Here is a 20,106-nt window from a genome sequence, read left to right on the forward strand (position 1 = left end):
AAAAGACTGCCATCTAGTGACAAAAGGGTATTGAAATGTTAAAAATGCATGCTGCTGTATTCTTTATTTGTTGTGGTGTTGTGTTTACTTTATTGTATTTACTACATTTATTATAACTCTGGAGGCCCAGTTTTGGGAGGAAAAGCAAGATAAAATAAACTCTCAAGGCCACTGTTGCCCTGCAGCCAGGTGAGGGCAGTCTGTTTCAGGATGCAGCTTCGAGGTGAAAACAGAACAGGTGTTTCAGAGGTGCAGCTGAATTTAGCTTCTTCAGAACGAAGAACTGCCAGGTCTCTGGCATTCTAAACCCTGATGCTTATAGGTGTCATGGTACACGATTGGACTGCCAAATCCATGAATGAACAGAACTGCTGTTCCCAGGTGAAAAGAGAAAATGTTTCTTACAAGATTTCCCCATTCTTGTGTATGAAACCTTTCATCACACAACGCATCACAAATCCATGGTCTTCTAACCCTAAGGCGCTTATCAACCCTCCATTGCCACTATTGTTCTGAAAGGTTTTCCGTCCCTTTAAGAACTGCACAACAGACAGAAATTCGAAGGGTGGAAATTCAACAGAAACTCATCCAGCATTTCGCCAGGAATTCTAGGATCTGTTCATGCTCAAGCTAAGTTCCGGAGAAAATAGCAGCTAGACTTCAGATCTTGAGAAGATTGTTGTGGCTTTAAGAGTCTCGTGACAGGATAAATGGTGCTGAAATGGTTCCTATAGCCCATCTCGAAACAGAGTTGCCCATCTTTTGAACCTGGCTCCCTACTACAGCTGTGCAGGGGGGTAGCGTGGGGAGACAGGGGGAACATGGCCCCAGGTGCACATTTTTAGGGGGCACAGTCAGGTGCCCCCACGAAGGCACAGAGCCCTGGCAGCTGAGGTGTGGTGGCAGGCGGGATGGTTTAGTGGGCAGGTGGATGGAAGCAGCGGGCAAGGAGCCTGTTAGAGGCGGGCTCCGTTCACCCTCTGCACTGGCTAAAGGCCACAACACTTGCTTTGCTCCAGGCACCAGCAACCCACACTATGCCACTGCAGCTAGTAAGAGAAGGCTTAGCTCCATGCCATGCTGATTACTTAGCAGGGAAGACCTTTGTTTAAGCAACAGGAGCAAGCCAGGCTGGCTCCTTTCCTTCCCACCATCAGATGCTATCCCTTGCTTGCAAACTACATTTGTATGAGGGTTTTAATCCACCACTTCCTCCAAAACTACAGTTCCCAGAGTTCTGGGGTGTAGCAGCAGCCTTTATCCAATTGCAGATGGAATGAGTTCATTTTTGTTTTGCCACATGGATTTTGTTGCTGCGGTTATTATTACTGATCTTCTCAAGCTCCCATCAGGGTCAGTGTTTCCCAAAGTGAGCGATATTTCCCCCTGGGGGTGGCGCTGGAACAATCCAGGGGGCCTGTAGCAGCCTTGGGTGCAATTGGGGGCCACTGAATAAAAATAAGAGGGCAGTGGAAGCGTAAAGAAGAGAAGAAAATGTTGAAAAACTGTTCATACATGTTTCATCTGTTGTGTAATGACGTTTACTGCCAAGTCGGGTGCTGTTGCGGGATGGTGACAATGCCCTCCCTTCAATGTGTCCTATTCAGGGCCGGATTTAGGTTTGATGAGGCCCTAAGCTACTGAGCCCTTTATATGTCCAGCTGTTCTTTGTCAACAACAAATTGTCGCTGTTTTGTGTGTTGCATATATGCTATATAGTAATTTATGGACCTAATAGGTATCTAAAGCCATTTGCACATGCAGAATATAGGCACCCTATATATAGAAATGAGCAACCCAGTGATATTTTAGGGAGCAGGCTAGCAGGCGGGGCCCATTACTTACATACACAACACAAAACACTGTTGCTGTATGTAGGTTTTATTTTATTTGTTTTTTATCTTATATTTTGGAAATGCACATTTTTCCCTTTAATTTTTTTGGGGGGTCCCAAGAGTCGGGCCCTAAGTTGTAGCTTCTTTAGCTTATACGTAAATCCGGCACTGGACATCTTTCTTTACTATGTTGTAGGACTTAGGTAGAAATATAGATACATAAAAGAATGCAAATTTGTCACTGCATCTTTCTGTTTGTTCGCTTAAAGAAGGTAGATTTCTAGCGGGGCCCTGAAAAGTGGGCGGGAGTAAGCCAAATAAGTTTGGGAACCTCTGATCAGGGTGATGGGAATTAATACAGTATTTGCATCGCGTTTTTCCAACCACAATCATCGGGCTCAAAGCGGCTCACAATAATCCATAATTGCGTAAAAAACGAAACAAAACGAAAACCAGGCGTCGCTATCGCTGTTACATCAAACACAATTGCATATTGTTGTTGTTGTTTAGCCATTTAGTCGTGTCCGACTCTTCGTGACCCCATGGACCAGAGCACGCCAGGCACTCCTGTCTTCCACTGCCTACAATTGCATATACAGTACTGTCAAGCGAACAGCGAACTCAGCAGAACTTTTTGTGTGCGAGCGGCGCGCGCACCGCAGAGCGCCCCCTGCCGGCCGAAGCGTCTGCAACGGAGCCCAGAAGCTTCTTAGTGGGCGGGAAGGCGGCAAAGGACAACAAGCCGCTGACGGCAGCGGGTCACGTGACGCTGCGTGGGCCGAAGTTGCAACAGCTGGAGCGGAGCAGATATAGGCAGGAGGGGTCGTTTGCGGCGCGTGGCCGGGTGGGCGTCTCGCTGGAGCCTGGGAGGTCGCTGCTGCTCGCTTCCCGTGAGTGAAAGGGAAAGCCAGAAGGAGGAAGGGCGGGGGAAAGTTCCTTGCAATTAGGGAGATCAATTCCTTAACAGATAGCATTCCCTTGCCTCCTGTTTCCAACCGCCTTCCGTCTCCCCCTCCTTGATTCCCTGCGCGCGTGGAGCAGATCATTGCCGCTCTGCTGCTGTAAATGCACTCTGCGTATGCTCAGAGGCCTTGTTTTTTTGTGGGGGCGGGGAAGGATCTGGGCACTGAGTGCTGGTAAAACCAGGCAGTCGGTCCGTCTAGGTCAGTTTTGCTTACACTGACTGGCAACGGCTGTCCAGGATTTGAGGCAGGAGGAGGCTCTCCCCATCGCACTTGGAGGGATGGAACCGGGGACCTTCCGCTTGCAAAGTAGAGGCTCCGCCACTCCTGTCTCAGGAGGTTGTTGCCAGGTGTGTGTGTGTAAGAGAGGAGAGATCTTTGGAAGTAGCAGCCGGTTCCTTGGCTGGTAGTAACTTCCTAGTGGACTTTCTTCCTATCAGTTATACCGTCTTAACTCTGGGAGGAGGTTGCTGCTGGCCTCATTGGTGCCTGTATTCGCGTTACAGCCTGGTGCCGCGGCTGTTTCACCAGAATTAAGGCCACTGGATTCAATGAGGTTTAATTCCCAGTTAAGTCTGTCGGGCTGTAAGGAGGGCTGCCCGTGTTCTGCTTGTTTACTCTGAAGCAAGTTCAGCAGGACTTTCTTCCCCCACAGAAATGCACACAGGGCTTCAGGCACATTTATTTGGGGTTTGTGTGTACGTTTGCTTTAGAAAAAGCTTCCTTGCACCTTCTTGCTTTTGTCTTCTAAATAGTGATATATTTGGCAACCTTTGTCACTGCTCATTTCATCTATAAATAGTATATTTTGAAGGGGGCGTTTTTTTATTTAGCACATTATTATCAAACCAACTTGCCCTGGTGAGCAACCTGGCTGCTCAGTTCTGCACCAGCTGAAATTTCCAAACCACCTTCATAGGCAGCCCCACGTATAGCTCAGTGAAGTAATATAACCTAGATGCTAACAGAATGTAGACAACAGAAGTTAGTGTATCCTGGTCCAAATAGGGGTGCCGCTGAGTCACCAGCCAAAGCTGATGTAAGGCACTCTGCCTCACGCGACAGCAATGGACCCAGAAGTTCCCACAAGCTGCGTACTTGTTCCTTCCACATGTGCATCCCATGAAACTCGAGGTGTTGTACAGTACTTGGGATTCTAGATTAGTGGTTCCCAAAATGGGCAGTACTGCCCCCTAAGGAGGTTGGTGCTGGATCAAGTTAATCAATTTTATGGAATTGGACCAAATAGTTTGAATTAGATGTTGAATAAATGTGCACTTAATTGTTACTGTTTTGAATTTTATTGTGTTGTCAACTTCCTTAGTGGTTTATGCAAACAGCTATTATGAATATTGTTTTTTGTGGGGTAGGGGGCACTGGGTATGAATTCATGGAACCAAGGGGTTGGAGGCCTGAAAGTTTGGCAACAGACACATACTGACCAGATCCAGACCACTTAGTATTAGCAAGCTAACTGTATCCTGCTCTCTCGGACTATGCAATTTCATCATTTTATGGGGCAGCTTATTAACTGCCTGTGTTTAGTCAAGTGAAGTTGAGGCCAAACTTTGAAGCTCAGAAGGCTAAAGCTGACCACAATCCACCATAAGCCTATGACCATGTTCCTTCCTCTTTCATGTGCCTTGCTGATGGTTGCTGTTTAGCAGCTAGCTCTGTTGCATGCTTATTGCTAATTGGAGCAAATCAAAAGAGCACTGTTCCCGAAACATCACGAGTTCACAATTGTATTTGTGGTGGATGTTTCATACTTCTAAACCATCCTACCCCTGAACAATTCTGAATGACATTTTTTTAAAAAGTTTGTCGCTTCCCATGTTTTTAGTGAAAGTTTTTTAATAACCAGCAAAGCAGTCCCAAAGGAGCAACAGGAGGTGTGTGTTTTGGGGGGGGGGGAGAGAGAGAGACAGGAAATGCTTTTTCTAACGTATACCACTGTGGAGCTGTTACAGCTCAGGATCTGATGCATCTCAGGCTGGCTCAGCCCCTCCATCTCCCCATGACCCCATTTCTTAACTTACTGTGGGCAGAATGATGGTGGCAGCAGCACTCTGTGGGTGGGGGCTAACATAGACGTGGAGCTGTTAGCTGTACAGTAGTACCTCCGGTTACAAACACTTCAGGTTACAGACTCCGCAAACCTGGAAGTAGTACCTTGGGTTAAGAATTTTACCTCAGGATGAGAATTGAAATTGTGTGGTGGCAGCAGGAGGCCCCATTAGCTAAAGTGGTACCTCAGGTTAAGAACGGACCTCCAGAACGAATTAAGTTCGTAACCAGAGGTACCACTGTATTCAAATTTTATTTTTATTTTTTTAAATAAATTTTTATTAATTTTCCAACATATATTAAAACACAATACAAGACAATACATAAACAAACAAACATATAAACACGTATAATTTCATAATCTCTTTTTCTTAAACCTTATTTCAACGACTTCCCCATACCTCCCTTTTCTGCATCCCTGTTTTAAACTTTTCCAGCAACCCCTAATTTCAATTACTTATAATTCACTTTCTTTAATGTATTCAAATTTTATCCCTTGATGTCACTGGTTATATAAACTTGCCATAAGTTTGCAGATGGTGGGGAACTTGAGCTTTACAGCAGCATATCAGCCTGTCAAACCAAATACTGAAATACCGTGCAATATAAATAGCTTTCAAGAGCTTTTCAGTCATTGAAAGGCTACTCTTAACACTAGTGTGCTAAGTGATTTGGGGAGGGGATTGTTAGAACCCCACATAAAATGACCAGGACTCTGTGATTGTTACCAGAGGCCCTTCATTATGTGCTTCCTCCACGAGAGGTGCAGAGGGTGGCAGCACAAGAACTGGCCTTTTCTGCAGTGTCTCCCTGTTTGTGAAATGCTCTCCCCAGGGGGGTACAGCTGATGCCTTCATTAGGCATCCTTTAGGCGACAGGCAACAATGTTCCTCTTCAACCAGGCCTTTGGCTGATTAATATTCTATGGCCTTTTAAGTGTGTGTGTGTGGGGGGGTGTTTTTAATTATTTATTTTGTGCTTTTATCCTGTATCTTTATCTTGTGAGATCTTTGGAAGAAGGGAGCTGTATAAAGTTAATAAATAATAGTACTAATTATAATAATTCAATTGTTTGTGTAAATTAAAGGTTAACTATAGAAGCACAGCAGCTATATAATGCTGTAAAAGTGCTTTGCAGATCATGATTATGTATCCAATGCTATTCCTGTTCAAAGTAGACCTGTTGAAATTAATGATCATGGCTAAGTTAGGTAAAACTTAGTTGAATACCACCCTAAGCCTTTTTTAAGGCAAGGCAACCTGTTATACAGGAAGTTAGGATCACTATACATCCCTTAATTCAAGCTGTTACTGCTCACTATACATGACATGGCAGCTCCACGGTGTTTTCTCTCTCTTATATTGACAGCCGTATAGTATAGTTGGTTTCCTTTAACGGAAGTGTTCTCTTCCGCTTTGTCTCTAGTTACTCCTGCTGTGATCCAGTTTTCCGTAATGTATCAAGAACGGGATTCAGCTGCGCAAGAGGGTGCAAATTTGAAGACAATTGAAGAAGAGTACAAGGAAGCATTTGTGTTTGTTAATAAAGCCCTGAATGCAGATGAGCTTGGACAGAAGGAAGAAGCAAGGAATTATTACAGGCAGGGTATTGACCACTTGCTCAGGGGAACTAGCGTCCCGTCCCAAGGTCATGAATGCACCGGGGACCGATGGGAGTCTGCCAGGCAAATGCAGCAAAAAATGAGAGAGACGCTACAAAACGTTACTGCACGCCTAAGCATTCTAGATGAAAATGCACAGCCTAAACCCATTGCCATGTGTCCTCCTATGGAAGCACCCAGGATATACCCAACAATTCCAGCCAAAGAAAAGCCAGAGAGGCCTCCTGTACCGAATTCACTGATGACTCCATCACACCTGGCTGCAGCAGGTGGAAATGCTGGCTGTACAAGCCAAGGGCAAGCTGCTGTGGTGAGTCCTTCGTCTGCAATGCCCACTGAGGAACCCCCAGCTTATACACCTGAGGCCACGGGTGGGCACTACACTGTGTCATACGGGACAGACTCTGGGGAGTTCTCCTCGGTCGGAGATGATTTCTACACGAAATGCACACAGCCTCCACCTGTTCAGTCGTTAGGGGTAGATGCTGATGAACTGATCCTCATTCCCCACGGGGTGCAGATATTCTTTGTGAGTCCTGATGGACAAGTGAGCGCTCCCTCGTATCCCGGATACCTTCGCATTGTGAAGTTCTTGGACACTGATGCTGCAGCGGCCCAGAATCGCCCCCCTGCTTTCCTTCAGGTAACTTTCACATTTTGTTTGTGTTGCTGGCCACAGCCGTTGACAAGCGGTGAAATGGGTGCTAACGGTTCTATGACATGAGTGCTAATGTATCATTCATTTTGAATCCACAGTGTTCTGTGCAAAATGTTATTTTGGACTTCTCTTTTCCAGGTTTGTGACTGGCTGTATCCTCTTATGTGCAACCAGTCTCCTGTCCTCTCCTGTAGTACAGGAGTCTACATGTTCCCTGACTTGATGTCACAGGTGCCAGGATCCTATGTGGGAGTAGTGTTATCTTCAGAACTTCCAGCTGCTGACAGAGAACTGTTTGAAGATCTGCTAAAACAGATGTCTGACCTTAGAGTGCAGGTAAACAGTGTTATGCCACCATCCAGAATAATTTCAATGCATAAGTATCACCGGGTGACACTGATGAGCTGTTAAACTGTCCGCTTCATAGAGCACTATAAATGAATTTCAGGATTGCCTCTGCAAGGATTTACCTTTGGCAGTATAGAGCATGTTTTATGGTGAGGCTGGGCAACATCTGAAAATAAATTTACCGTGTGGTGCTGTGAAGAGCAGGGCAAGTAGGCTGATAATGATTTTCCTGCAGGATCAATTGAGCAGACGTAGAGAGGCATTACTGCAGCTTGCAGTGTGTCAGAAGTATCACATCCAGTTCACTTGCTCAGAGTGCAGCAATGACTAAGCAAAATCTTAAAATGCTACATATATAGGAAGTCCCTCTAAGATAATTAAGAATCTGGTAGATCACAGTTCATTCGTAAAGTGCAGGGAAAGGTTATCCGAGAGATTATCAGTCTAGTAAACAAGGTCAGTATTAAGAGGGTGGGAAATCTAAACGGCAGGTGTTAGAGGGAGGCATACCTGTAATTATAAAGGCACATTTTTAGCAATAATAATAATAATAATAATTAATAATTAATTTATACCCCACCCATCTGGCTGGACTTTCCCATCCACTCTGGGCAGCTTCCAAAAAAATATTAAAAAACAGTAACCCATCAAACATTAAAAGCTTCTCTAAACAGGGCTGCCTTCAGATGTCTTCTAAAAGTCTGGTAGTTGTTGTTCTCTTAGACATCTGGTGGGAGGGCGTTCCACAAGGCGGGTGCCACCACCGAGAAGGCCCTCTGCCTGGTTCCTTGTAGCTTGGCTTCTCGCAATGAGGGAACCGTCAGAAGGCCCTCGGCGCTGGACCTCAGTGTCTGGGTAGAATGATGGGGGTTAAAGCTAATTACCAAAAGAAGTGAGAACATTTGCCATTTGTCTTGACATGTTAAAATGCTTTCTAATCTCTTGGAGAACTGGCCATATGGTGACGGAACAACCTGATCTTGCAATTACTTATTCACCTGTGGGGATGTTTACTAATGCATGAATTCACCTGCATGTGGTTCATGAGAAGGATAATTCTTTCCGCTGTGTGATATTATTGTCTGATGGTGTACAACAGTGCCTAACAGATTCCTTGTTGAGCCTTTGAACTTGTGAATCTATTAATGTCCTTGATATGGTATCACAGGTTCCAGGATCCCATGAGGGACTAGGGTTACCGTCCCAACGCTCAAGATCTTACAAAGAGCTTTTTGAGGATCTGTTTAAACAAAGATCTGATCTCAGAGCCAAGGTAAACTTCAGAGGTGGTGGCAAACTTTTTACTAAGCCAACACATTTTAAACTTTAAGAAATGGAAAATACTTTGTTTTGTGGTATCTATTGAAAAATGTATCTGCCGCCAACAGTGGCTCTTGGAGAGAGAACAAATAATGGAAACGTTGAAGATATTAATCATGTATACTAGTAGCAATCTTGGTTCCCCAAGTGACAGTCCTTACGCAGCCGGAACAAGGCCCACCCAGACATGAGAGTATCTGCAGGGTGGAGGGTCCCTGAGGTTTACAGAAGCACAAAAAATCTTTAGTGGACAACACCCCCCCCCCCCGCAAGGCCCAATGGGGACTGTTGTAGGTCTCAACTAACAGAATACGGTTGAGGTATCAGAAGTTACCAGGGATGAACCAAAATAGATGAAGGACACAGGCCATGAGAAATGGACCCAAGGCTGGAGAAAACTTCTATTATTTTCAGGGAGAGCAGGTGTGAACTGAAAGCTAATTAATTCTGTTGCCGATTTCTGGAATAAGTGGGTGACAGAGGTTGGGCTTAACTGGCTCTGGCCTTTGTGCTGTGGTGGGATACAACCCCTTCTCCACTTCCCTGTCTCCAAAGGACACCCCGTATTTTACAGAGGCTGACAAAAGGCTACCTATCTCTGTTGATCTCTGTGCTCCCTCCTCATGCTAATAGCTTCAAAGAAGATACAACCATTTGTTAAATCTCCTTTCCCACGATGTCCAAAGCAGTAAACTGCTTTTAAGTACTTATAAACCCAGACATGACATTTTTACGAGTTTTAATGGTTGAGGAATTAATATTTGCAAGAACCATGAGGGAGTTCTAGAACAGCTATGGTTATTTAGATCTTAACTTATTCCCTTTTTTAAAAATAAAGATTGTGACATTGTGGGTTACGATATCTTTTAACACTGTCAAGAATGTTCGAATGGCTCGAATTTTACAGTACAGTACCATCCAGTTCAACATAATGTAATGTTTAGGAATAGATGGGAAAATGGGAACAATATTACAGCTGGCTTTGTGAGCTCTAGCTTAACCTAATGAAGAACTTCTTAAGAACTCGGAGCATATTCATAGCAACTGTACATAATGGCATGACTTAACAAAATGGATTGAGCTTTGGCCTGTGACTCACTTTAGTAGCTTAGAGGGGATCAATCAGAAATACACACCAGTCGCTTATCTTTGGTTCCTCCTGTTCACATGAGTGTTGGCTATTTTAACTCTCAAGTGTGTATGTTAGGCAATGCAGACGAAATAGGATGTCAAGCTAGAACCTGGAGCGGATGTCTCAGGATTGCCTTGGTTCACTCTAATGCAGTAGTAGCCATCCTGCTTATACTTAGGGACTGATTTTACAATGTCACATTGTTTCATAAATGCATAAAAGATGCTACAGAGAAAATGCAAAATCCATGTCAGTTTTGCATTCTAATGCAAGATCCTTGTGTACTTGCTTGTGTGAAATTTCTGTGCGGAGAATTGAACTTTACTAATTGTGATAAAAGTGATATAGAAAGTCTGGAGCTGTGACGATAACATGCCTGTGATAATACCTTCATTTGATCACATAGAATAATCCTTCATAGTAATCTAATGTGAAAACAAGTTATGTTTAATGTAGTTGTTTCCATCTTCATTATTGCAATCTTTTAATTCATGAGGTGGTGCTTGGTTCCGAATCCCAGATATTTTGCCTGTTAGCCTCTAAGAAAGGACCCATCACATGCTCAACTTTGTTTTGTTTTGGCAGTAACAATGTGTAAAACCAAGAAAAAACAGAATGAATGCACTTTCGTTGTTTGTAAATCTGTATGGAGAGGAGGAGGAGTAAATCCAGCCCAGCTCCCAAAAAGCTTCATTCTTTCAGTCTTGCCTTCCTGAACAAAGAGAAGCAATGTAAAGACACATAACAATACAGAATAAGGAGAACTGTGTTTCCCCTAAAAATGAAAGGGAGTGGTAGACTTGGGCAACTTTCCTTCCTGATCAAATAAATATGAACATATGCATACCCTGCCTGTCTGTTGTGCAAAATGTTCTCAAAGGCGAATAGAGCATTAACTATAATATAAAACCATTCTAATTACCGGTATATTAACTGAAGTGAAAAGAATCAGGGGTGAAGAAACCCTAATTATCTCTCCAAAGAGGTACATGTTGGTCTGATCTCCAAATGCCAATAAGGCAGGAGCAACAGTAATGTTCCTGTGCATGTAAAATAGGCTGGAATTAGGTGTCCAGAAATGACATTTTCTTGCAGATGAATAAAGAAACTGATGCATTTTGGTTGTTGTTGTAAAACCTATAATTATCTGCGAGAACATGGAAGCTTTAGGGTCACAGTGCGCATTTCTTTGTTGAATATCACGGTGGCCAATTTGACATTTAATTGCTTTATCTTAGCTTTTGATCTTGCTGTGTATATATATGTGCTTCGATCTTGCAGCCTGCAGAAGCTTCTAGTGATGCAATTAACCTGGCCGAGACTGTACGTATTGAGCCAGCGTCTGAAGAGAGGGAAAGAGAGTTACCTGACTGGAGTGAGAAAATGGCCCATGGAATCTTAACAGGTACGCTTAGGATTGATTCTCTAGATTGATCCTTGGTAGAAACCCTGTTCTGGTGTTTGGGCTTAAAGCTGTACATGGTGCCATTAAATGTTGTTGGACTCCCACAAGCTGGTCAGCATGTTCAAGGGTAGGTGTTGCAGCCCAACAACATCTGAAAGACACTGTTGGTTCCAACCCCAGTGTCCCCATGCATATCTGCTCTGTTTTCCACACTCAGCATGCAGAGGTTGGAAGTGGAGCTGGTGCGTGCAAGGATTGAAGGGGCAGGCTTTGTGTGGATGCAACTGTCACAGCTTCCAGCCCACCTGTCTCACCTGAATTGGGCTAAAGCGTCTCTTCATTCTGGCAGCATAGTGAAATTGTCTTCCAATCTGAAATCATAAGCTAAACTATTAATTTCATTTTTTAAAAAAAAATAATATTTATTACTTTTCCAACAATTTAAACAAAACAAAATAAACAATACCATACAATACAAAAACACTACATAATATAACATAAAAACACTACATAACACTAACACATTAAACTAACAAAACAGAATAAAAACAATTTAAAACACACCAAACAATTTCAATATCTTATCTTTCATTCACTTATTTCAGCGACCTCCTCGCACCTCCCTTTTTGTATTCCACTTCTATTAATTGTTTCAGCAATTCCTTTCCATCTTCCTCTGTTTTCTATCCTATAATTATCTTAACATTTCTAACCTTATTTTTCCTTTAATACTCTAATAATCTAATTATACTTAGTTCCTTATAACATTTCTACTAAAGCCATATAACTTCATTTCCACATTTTTCTAACATTCATTAATTTTACAGTATTTCTGTAAATAGTCTTTAAACTTTTTCCAGTCTTCTTCCACCAGCTAAACTATTAATTTCAGCCACTTCCATAATATAACTTTGCATGAGAATATATTCTGTAAGAAATAGTTTCGTTGTCTGTGTTTCCTGATATATTAGTTTTATTCAGCACTCGGGTAGCAGAAAACTAAACGGTTCTACCACACATTATATCAATTACATGGACTGACCTGCGGTCAAGTTCTGCAGTCGAAAGGTTCCATCTTGTTGATAGAAATATTTTACTACTTGATAGGGTACAGTCCTTTAATTACATCCTGTTAGTATGTCTGTGTTACTTTCAGGTCTACATGGCTCAGAAGTAGAGAGTAAAAGAATGTAGTATTCTTATTATTAATGTGACTTTTTCAGGATATTAATTACATGCAATTGTTTGTTTAAACTTTGCCTCTTGATAAAAATACTAAATTATCTTAAAGATAAATAGTAAGTTAATTCCCTGCCAGGTAGATTCCCAAAAACCAAATGGCAACTCAAAATAAAGCTCTTGAGATAAGCTTTAGAAGATGTTATAGTTTGTCCAATCTCCAGGAGCTAGAGTTATTCAGTAATTATGTAACGGTTGCTAAAAACAACAACTTGTTCTTTGTTTTGCCAGCTTAGGGTATGTTTGGAGATTTTCATCTGAATTATGCTGGTGGATGAATAAACTGGGGGCTGACTCACAAGCTAACTTAAATCCTGTTTACATCTGATGCAGCTCAAAGTGGTAGAATTCTAGACTGTACCACGTTAGACTACTGGTTGGGAGGGGGAATATTTTATTTAATTCTCTGCCATGTTGACCTGCATGGCGTAAACCCACCCCTCTTTTTCGCCACATGCATGAAGCTCCTGAGGAAGAGAAAGAAAGAGCGTACATTCAAAAATATGAGGCACCCAGCGCAATTGGTCTGATATGGTAAAGGTAAAAAGGTAAAGGGACCCCTGACCATTAGGTCCAGTCGCGGACGACTCTGGGGTTGCGGCTCTCATCTTGCTTTACTAGCCGAGGGCATACAGCTTCTGGGTCATGTGGCCAGCTTTCCTATTTTCACCATTGCTGTAGATGGAATTGTAGCTAATTCAGAGGATATGGGAGACTCACCAGTGTGTGAGCTCAGGCTGTATTTTTTTTAGCTTACTAGCCTGAACTTAAGTGGGTAGGAAATGCTGTCCTATAACATGATAATGTTGCTGCATCCATCAATCTGTTCTTGTTTCCTTAAAGGAGCATCCTGGGTCAGCTGGGGCCTGGTCAAAGGAGCAGAATATACCGGGAAAGCAATCCACAAGGGAGCTTCCAAACTAAGAGAGCACATTCAGCCAGAGGAAAAGCCAATGGAAGTCAACCCAACCGTGGCTAAAGGGCTGCATGTAGCCAAGCAGGCTACAGGAGGAGCTGTGAAAGTCAGCCAGTTCTTAGGTGAGATGTGAGCAACCAATTTCCTTGAAAAAGTAGTGACAGGAATTGATATGCTTTGTTCAGTCTTTTTTTTTTTTTAAATGGACAGGGAATAATGTTGATTTTCTTTTTCATTAAGTTCTCTTAATGCCAGTGTGGTGTAGTGGTTAAGAGCGGTAATCTCGTAATCTGGGGAACCGGGTTCGCGTCTCCGCTCCTCCACATGCAGCTGCTGGGTGACCTTGGGCCAGTCACACTTCTTTGAAATCTCTCAGCCCCACTCACCTCACAGAGTGTTTGTTGTGGGGGAGGAAGGGAAAGGAGAATGTTAGCCGCTTTGAGACTCCTTAAAGGGAGTGAAAGGCGGGATATCAAATCCAAACTCTTCTTCTTCTCCTTCTTCTTTGGGAGAGAAACGGACTTCATCAGGTTTAGGCTCTTTTTTAAAAAAAAAAATAATGCCTTAGCTCGCTGTATGTTTTTAGTTATTGACTCATGTTGTCAATATGGTTTTTTTTTACATTTTGGAATGGTTTGTTATTTATATCAACATATTTATATGTTCACGGTCTTGGAATCATATTGGATGAAGGGTGGTATACAAATTCTTTAAATTAATCACCCTTCAGAAGTCTTCATTACGCCGGCTTCATTAAGAGCCAATATAGACAGTAGAAATAATAAAAATAAAAATAAAAATAAAAAATAAAAATAAAAATTTATTATTTATACCCCGCCCATCTGGCTGTGTTGCCCCAGCCACTCTGGGCTACTTCCAACAAAGTATTAAAATACAGTGGTGTGTTAAACATTAAAAGCTTCCCTGAACTTCTGAAGGGCTGCCTTCAGATGTCTTCTAAAAGTCTGGTAGTTGTTCTTCTCTTTGACATCTGGTGGGAGGGTGTTCCACAGGGCGGGTGCCACTACCAGCAGATACATCTGCAATTTCCTCCAAATATAATTGTTGTGGGAAAAGGAGCCATTAACATAAAATTGGCTTCATGATCCTCAACAATTCATTGAATTCACTTGCTTAATCTATCTGACCAGAACATTCTGTAACCTATAAATTATCTTAATGCTTTCTGTTTTAGTGGAAGGTGTGTGCTCCATAGCAAGTTCTGTGGGAAGAGAGTTAGCCCCCCATGTCAAGAAGCATGGAAGCAAACTGGTTCCAGAATCCCTTAAGAAAGACAAAGATGGAAAATCTACTTTCGATGGTGCTCTGGTTGTTGCAGCAAGTGGTGTTCAAGGTAGCATGAAAATAACGCTTCCACAATGTGTGGTGCAAGTTTTTATTGAACGTCATTTGTTTGCTACCTTCCGGTTCCAATACGCTAACTCTCCTTGCAGGGTTTTCAACAATATGGCACGGTTTGGAAAGCGCTGCAAAGTGTATTGCTAAAAATGTGTCTAAAGAGACGGTTCAGACTGTCAAGTACAAGTAAGTTAACGTTTCCTCTACTCTGCAATAAATTTTGGTGATGGATGAATACCAGGGAGCCTACGCTACATGCGTTAAACAAAACTTGCTAAAAAGTAAAAACGCTTTGGTTGGAACCAAACTAGTCGAGATGGTCACAGTTGCATGTATCTAAAAGTGGAACTTTCCCAGTTACATAGACAGGGAGAAGCAAACAAGGAGGAGTGTGTAAGGGAAGGAGCCACCTTCACTTGCTTTCCCTGCAGATCCTATCCTCAACACACACTTGCTACTGCTGTGTAAAGGTCAAGCAAGTGCAGGTCACTTCTAGTTAAGGGGCAGCTGCACCCCTAAATTGGATTTTCAGTTCATTTTAGGTCTTACCTAAATGCAGAGAGGGATTGTTGCCAGGCCGATTCCATCTGAATACAGTGGTACCTCGGGTTACATACGCTTCGGGTTACAGACTCCGCTAACCCAGAAATAGTGCTTCAGGTTAAGAACTTTGCTTCAGGATGAGAACAGAAATCGTGCTCCGGTGGCGCAGCGACAGCAGGAGGCCCCCTTAGCTAAAGTGGTGCTTCAGGTTAAGAACAGTTTCAGGTTAAGAGCAGACCTCCAGAACGAATTAAGTACTTAACCACTGTACTCGGATGTATTTCAGTTCTTGGAATATGAGTGGTGCTGAAATTGTAAAGGGAAGCCTCTGTCTATATAAATTAGGGTTGCCATATTTCAAAAAGTGAAAATCTGAGCTTTTAAAAAAGGTTTTGCCCAATTTTATGTAATTATCTGTAACTGCATAGAGTCTAATTTTGGGTTGCTTTCTGAAGTTTGAGTCTTTTTTCTGGGCTAAAGAAAAAGGAAACACATGTACTAGCCCATTAGTTCAGCAAAAAAAAATAATGTTTGCAGTCAACATTGGAGCAAATGCAGTAGGGAAATGTCAGGCTGCCAATTAGACTTCTGAAAATAATTTCTGTTTTATTTTACCTATAAGGATCCAAGGATTTACTTGGTACTTACTCTGTAATTCTCTTGGTTTGAAGCTCACCTACTCTGTACTACATTGTTTTCTGCCAAAATAATGGTATATCTCCATGAAATATTTCTCCTTGGCAAGTTTGAAGAACCATGTTCTGTTTGTACACTACTGTTTGTGTTAATCTTTTGTTCTTATTTTAGATTTAAAAGTAGGGGAAAAGGAGATGAGTCTTCAGTTGCCACTAAGAGTGAAAAGCAATAAGTAACTTGCAGTTATCTCTAACTATCTAACGATTCAAGTATTCACCCCATCTCCTGTTTCTGTAAGAGTATAATAGAAAACACATCCTAATGAAATAAGTAGACTTTTTCTTCCAAGACAAAAGGCCACATCAAAAATCTGTTGCATACAAGGGGATTGTGGTTTACCAGTACTTTAAGATGTGTGCAATGAACCCTAGTAGTATTTTCATTAGCATGGCAGATGCATCTCCTATATATTATCATTTTTATTGTGTTTCTCATAATGGACAGCTTAATTTTTTTAAGTGTGTGTCACCATAATGCATACCTAGTAAAATGATCTTCAACCTGGAAGAACCCAGCCCTCTACAAATCCTAAACTCTGGGCATTTAAAAGGGTCCAGAAATCTTGCAATGCTAATTGCTCACTAACAATAAATAGCTGCACTAGAATATGAGAAACAAGCTCCAAATGCAGATCTGCATTGCCGCAAAATATTTTAAGTTCTTGGCACTTTTTATATCCACCTGCATTCAATAAATATTTTTATCATGTAAACTCCTGCCCACTATTGGTTCTGCATAGTTTTGAGATGGTGTGAATACTCTTGTTCCTTTTGGCACAGCTTGAGTCAGTTTTGCTTTCTTCTAATATGGGTGTTTATGGAATGTCTTGGGGAAACTAACAAAAATGAAAATCTTTTGCTGTCCAATTAATTTTATCAGATTTGTCGTGTTCGGCAAATAATTCCAAGGCTGCTATGCTGTCACATTGTAAGAAATATAGTATTAGAGATTCTTTTCCATTCAGTTTTAATGTGTGTTCTGAAATAGGCAGATTACTACTGTGTTTGGTCAAGACCTGTATTGATTATGCCAACAGCAATCAATGTTTCAAAGGGAGACTTCAGTGTTTTGGCTTTAAAATTTAGTTGGCTGCTGTAGTAGATTAGCAAAGGATAGCTTCAGCATTTTTGTGTACAGTATTGTTACTCTTTTGCAGCTAGTTAACATGTAGGATTTTAGCGTTTTAAGTAGTAGGCTGTATTATTGCCCTGTTTGGTTACTTTTTTTTTAGAATTGTTTGCATTTTTTCATGTGTATCAGAAGTCCCCTTTGCATAGTTTATCCCAGAGTGGCACATGGATAAAACTTGACTTAAGCTCTGCAGGATTCCTTCATCATCAACCCCAGCTGATAAAATGCTTTTCTAATACATCACTGGAATGGGGTTGAAATACCTGCTTAGTTCTTCTCAACCAGAAGGAAAGTTTATCCTCGTATAATTGTGGAAATTGAGTAACTAAATAACAAAGGAAATAGCTTTGTGCAGTCATCATTTAAGCATATACTAAGAACTTAAAGTGAACTTTGAGCGTTGTATGGGGCCACTCTCAACTGTTTTGTAATTTCTGGTTGGGTTGGGAGATTCTTAATTTTTTTCAGGGCAAAAATGTAGATTTTCAGACTTATTTTTACAATAAAATGTATTAACTTATTTTAAAAATTCTTAACATTTTAACAGCAGTACTTTAACTATTGTAGGGATAACCTATTGAACCTGGAGCTTTTAAATTTCTCTTTGTCACAGAGCACATGGTATAACATGGTTTAGTTAGCAGCTTCAGCAAAAAATCTGTTTTATGTGGTAATTCTGGAGAGACGAAAGCTTTATCTATCTACCAAGTGTAAGCACAACTTTGGAATTTGCGTTGAAGGCCAAGTAAAAACTGAAGCAAGAGACAAAAACTGGGACAGACTAGCAGCCCTAAAACATTAAGATTGTTTTCGCTAATCATCTTCTGTGCTTTGGGAAGTATGCTGATTTCAGGTTTTCCAAATTAAATTTAAGCAGCTACTTGGGAATGAGGGCATGCACACAAAGATTAAACAACAATCATAGCATTTGTGTACAAATGAGGAAACTCTATTGACATGCTCCTTATTTGCATTAAGGTACGGGGATGATGCGGGCCATGCTACTGACAACGCAGTGAGTTCTGCTATCAATGTTGGTGTGGCAGCTTTCAATATCGACAATATTGGAATCAAAGCTATAGTGAAGAAAACTGCAAAGGAGACAGGCCATGCTGTGTTGGATGAATATAAAATCATAGAAAAGAACGAGAAAAAAGAAGATGGATATTGAAGACACTGTGTGAATAAATTACCCAAAGCCTTAATTTATTACATAATTTATTTAAAGAGAGTTGAACTGATTAACAAGTGTTGTATTTCTAACTCCTAAGATTGCTGGACTTAAATATATCATACCTGGGAAGTCTTTTAAAATGAGTTTTTGGAATCTCTAACTCCAGTATTATTGTTAGAGCTAGATGATGGAAATGAATTTGCATTAGAATTAAACTTCCACGAGGAGGGCTTAAATGCCTTTTTTCAAATAAATGTGGAAACTAGATTCCAGCTTCATGTATAGAGGGACTATTTTTGTAACTATTTCTAGACAAAATATTTTCAGAAAGCTAATGATTTGAATAGTGGCTGAAACTGAACTTGTCTGATCAAATAGTATGCACTCTTTTTAGCTTTAAATAAACTAACTAGGCTTGAGCAATTCCTCCTAAAAACTAGTAAAATCCAAACTCTTAAGACAAACCAAAGACTGGAATACTGCTATTTCCTGAATTAGTGTATCAGAGTCAACCAAACTTTGGTGTAATCCTAGGTTTCATTGAAATACATGGCATTTTTTTGCCTACTCCGGTAGCAAGGACTTGGATTCATTGTACTTTGTGTTATCCAGCCAGTGTGTGGGAACAATGTTTGCTCTGAGACCACTAAAGAAAAGGTTGGGCTCTGTAAAAGCTTTAATGGTTACCCTCTGTATTTGTTATATAGAATTGCTGCACTGTAACTTGTCTTACTGGAAAGCCTGTATTCAGAAATGATTATTGCTGCCTTGTGATGGAATGCAATGCATTTCATTTTAAGATATTCAACTTCACTCCCCATCATTACCTAGGGATTCATCTGCTATTAATGTGGGAATTGTGAGTCCCTTACTATGCTTGCTTCAGATTTTTTACTTCAATTTATGTGAAGTTTTGCAGATATTAAAAATTGTAGTGCTGTAGTCTGCAACAGAAAAATGATGGCACTTTGGAGGGACACATCCACTGGTTAAGAAGCTAACTACTTGAAATGTATGGATTGAAAACTATAAATAAACTTTAACATGCATGTTTTGGTTAAGTGCATTTTTTATTTGAATGAAAGTTACAGGGAGAATTGATTGAGAAGAAGTAGACGGTTATTGCATTTTGTATAGGTGGACTAGGAAGAATTGCATTTCATTTACACACGTCTGTCACAATCCAACATTTGCATTTCCCCCCTTCTACATAGGCAGAAGAGAGGGGAAGTTGCCCCTCCTGATTTTTTACCATCTCAGTAAAAGTTGCTTAGGGACGCGGGTGGGGCTGTGGGTTAAACCACAGAGCCTAGGACTTGCTGATCAGAAGGTTGGCGGTTCGAATCCCCGCGACGGGGTGAGCTCCCGTTGCTCGGTCCCTGCTCCTGCCAACCTAGCAGTTCGAAAGCACATCAAAGTGCAAGTAGATAAATAGGTATCGCTCCAGCAGGAAGGTAAACGGCGTTTCCGTGCGCTGCTCTAGTTCACCAGAAGCGGCTTAGTCATGCTGGCCACATGACCCAGAAGCTGTACACCGGCTCCCTTGGCCAATAAAGCGAGATGAGCGCCGCAACCCCAGTCGGTCATGACTGGACCTAATGGTCAGGGGTCCCTTTACCTTTACCTAAAAGTTGCTTATGTGGGTAGAGCGTGCTACATTCCCTGGAGTAGCCTAGAATGTCCTTCCAGAAATCTTTTT

General features: G+C 41.5%; 1 protein-coding gene and 1 long non-coding RNA gene across 9 annotated transcripts in view; one reads left to right on the forward strand and one right to left on the reverse strand.

Annotated features, from left to right (window-relative positions):
- Positions 1-16,207, reverse strand: part of LOC310760617 — a 99,516-nt gene extending 83,309 nt beyond the window's left edge. The window contains exon 1 of the long non-coding RNA XR_014547068.1: positions 16,097-16,207. This is a non-coding gene — a long non-coding RNA (uncharacterized lncRNA). The remainder of the gene's footprint in view (positions 1-16,096) is intronic.
- Positions 2,569-19,456, forward strand: SPART (spartin). Of its 8 annotated transcripts, none has more exons than XM_083609162.1 (10): positions 2,569-4,002; positions 6,201-7,129; positions 7,283-7,480; positions 8,661-8,765; positions 11,226-11,349; positions 13,432-13,626; positions 14,700-14,858; positions 14,959-15,049; positions 16,214-16,274; positions 18,212-19,456. In XM_083609162.1, the coding sequence occupies exons 2-9, from the start codon at positions 6,320-6,322 to the stop codon at positions 16,272-16,274; spliced, it is 1,743 nt and encodes a 580-aa protein (XP_083465288.1). In that variant the 5' UTR covers positions 2,569-4,002; positions 6,201-6,319; the 3' UTR covers positions 18,212-19,456. The 8 variants fall into 8 exon arrangements, with proteins under 8 accessions (XP_083465288.1, XP_083465287.1, XP_083465284.1 ...); XM_083609161.1 differs by having other exon boundaries at positions 2,570-2,725; positions 6,291-7,129; XM_083609158.1 differs by lacking the exon at positions 16,214-16,274 and having other exon boundaries at positions 2,570-4,002.
- Positions 19,457-20,106: the final 650 nt, after the last annotated feature.

The sequence above is a fragment of the Podarcis filfolensis genome, assembly GCF_964270895.1.
Source record: "Podarcis filfolensis genome assembly, chromosome: 4".
NCBI lineage: Eukaryota > Metazoa > Chordata > Lepidosauria > Squamata > Lacertidae > Podarcis > Podarcis filfolensis.

Bases quoted from the DNA above. Each gene is read 5' to 3' on its own strand.
- SPART (XM_083609158.1), top strand. From the start codon at position 6,320: ATGTATCAAGAACGGGATTCAGCTGCGCAAGAGGGTGCAAATTTGAAG. The intron at 11,350-13,431 runs GTACGCTTAGGA...GTTTCCTTAAAG, and splicing joins GGCCCATGGAATCTTAACAG to GAGCATCCTGGGTCAGCTGG. The intron at 14,859-14,958 runs GTAGCATGAAAA...CTCTCCTTGCAG, and splicing joins TGCAGCAAGTGGTGTTCAAG to GGTTTTCAACAATATGGCAC.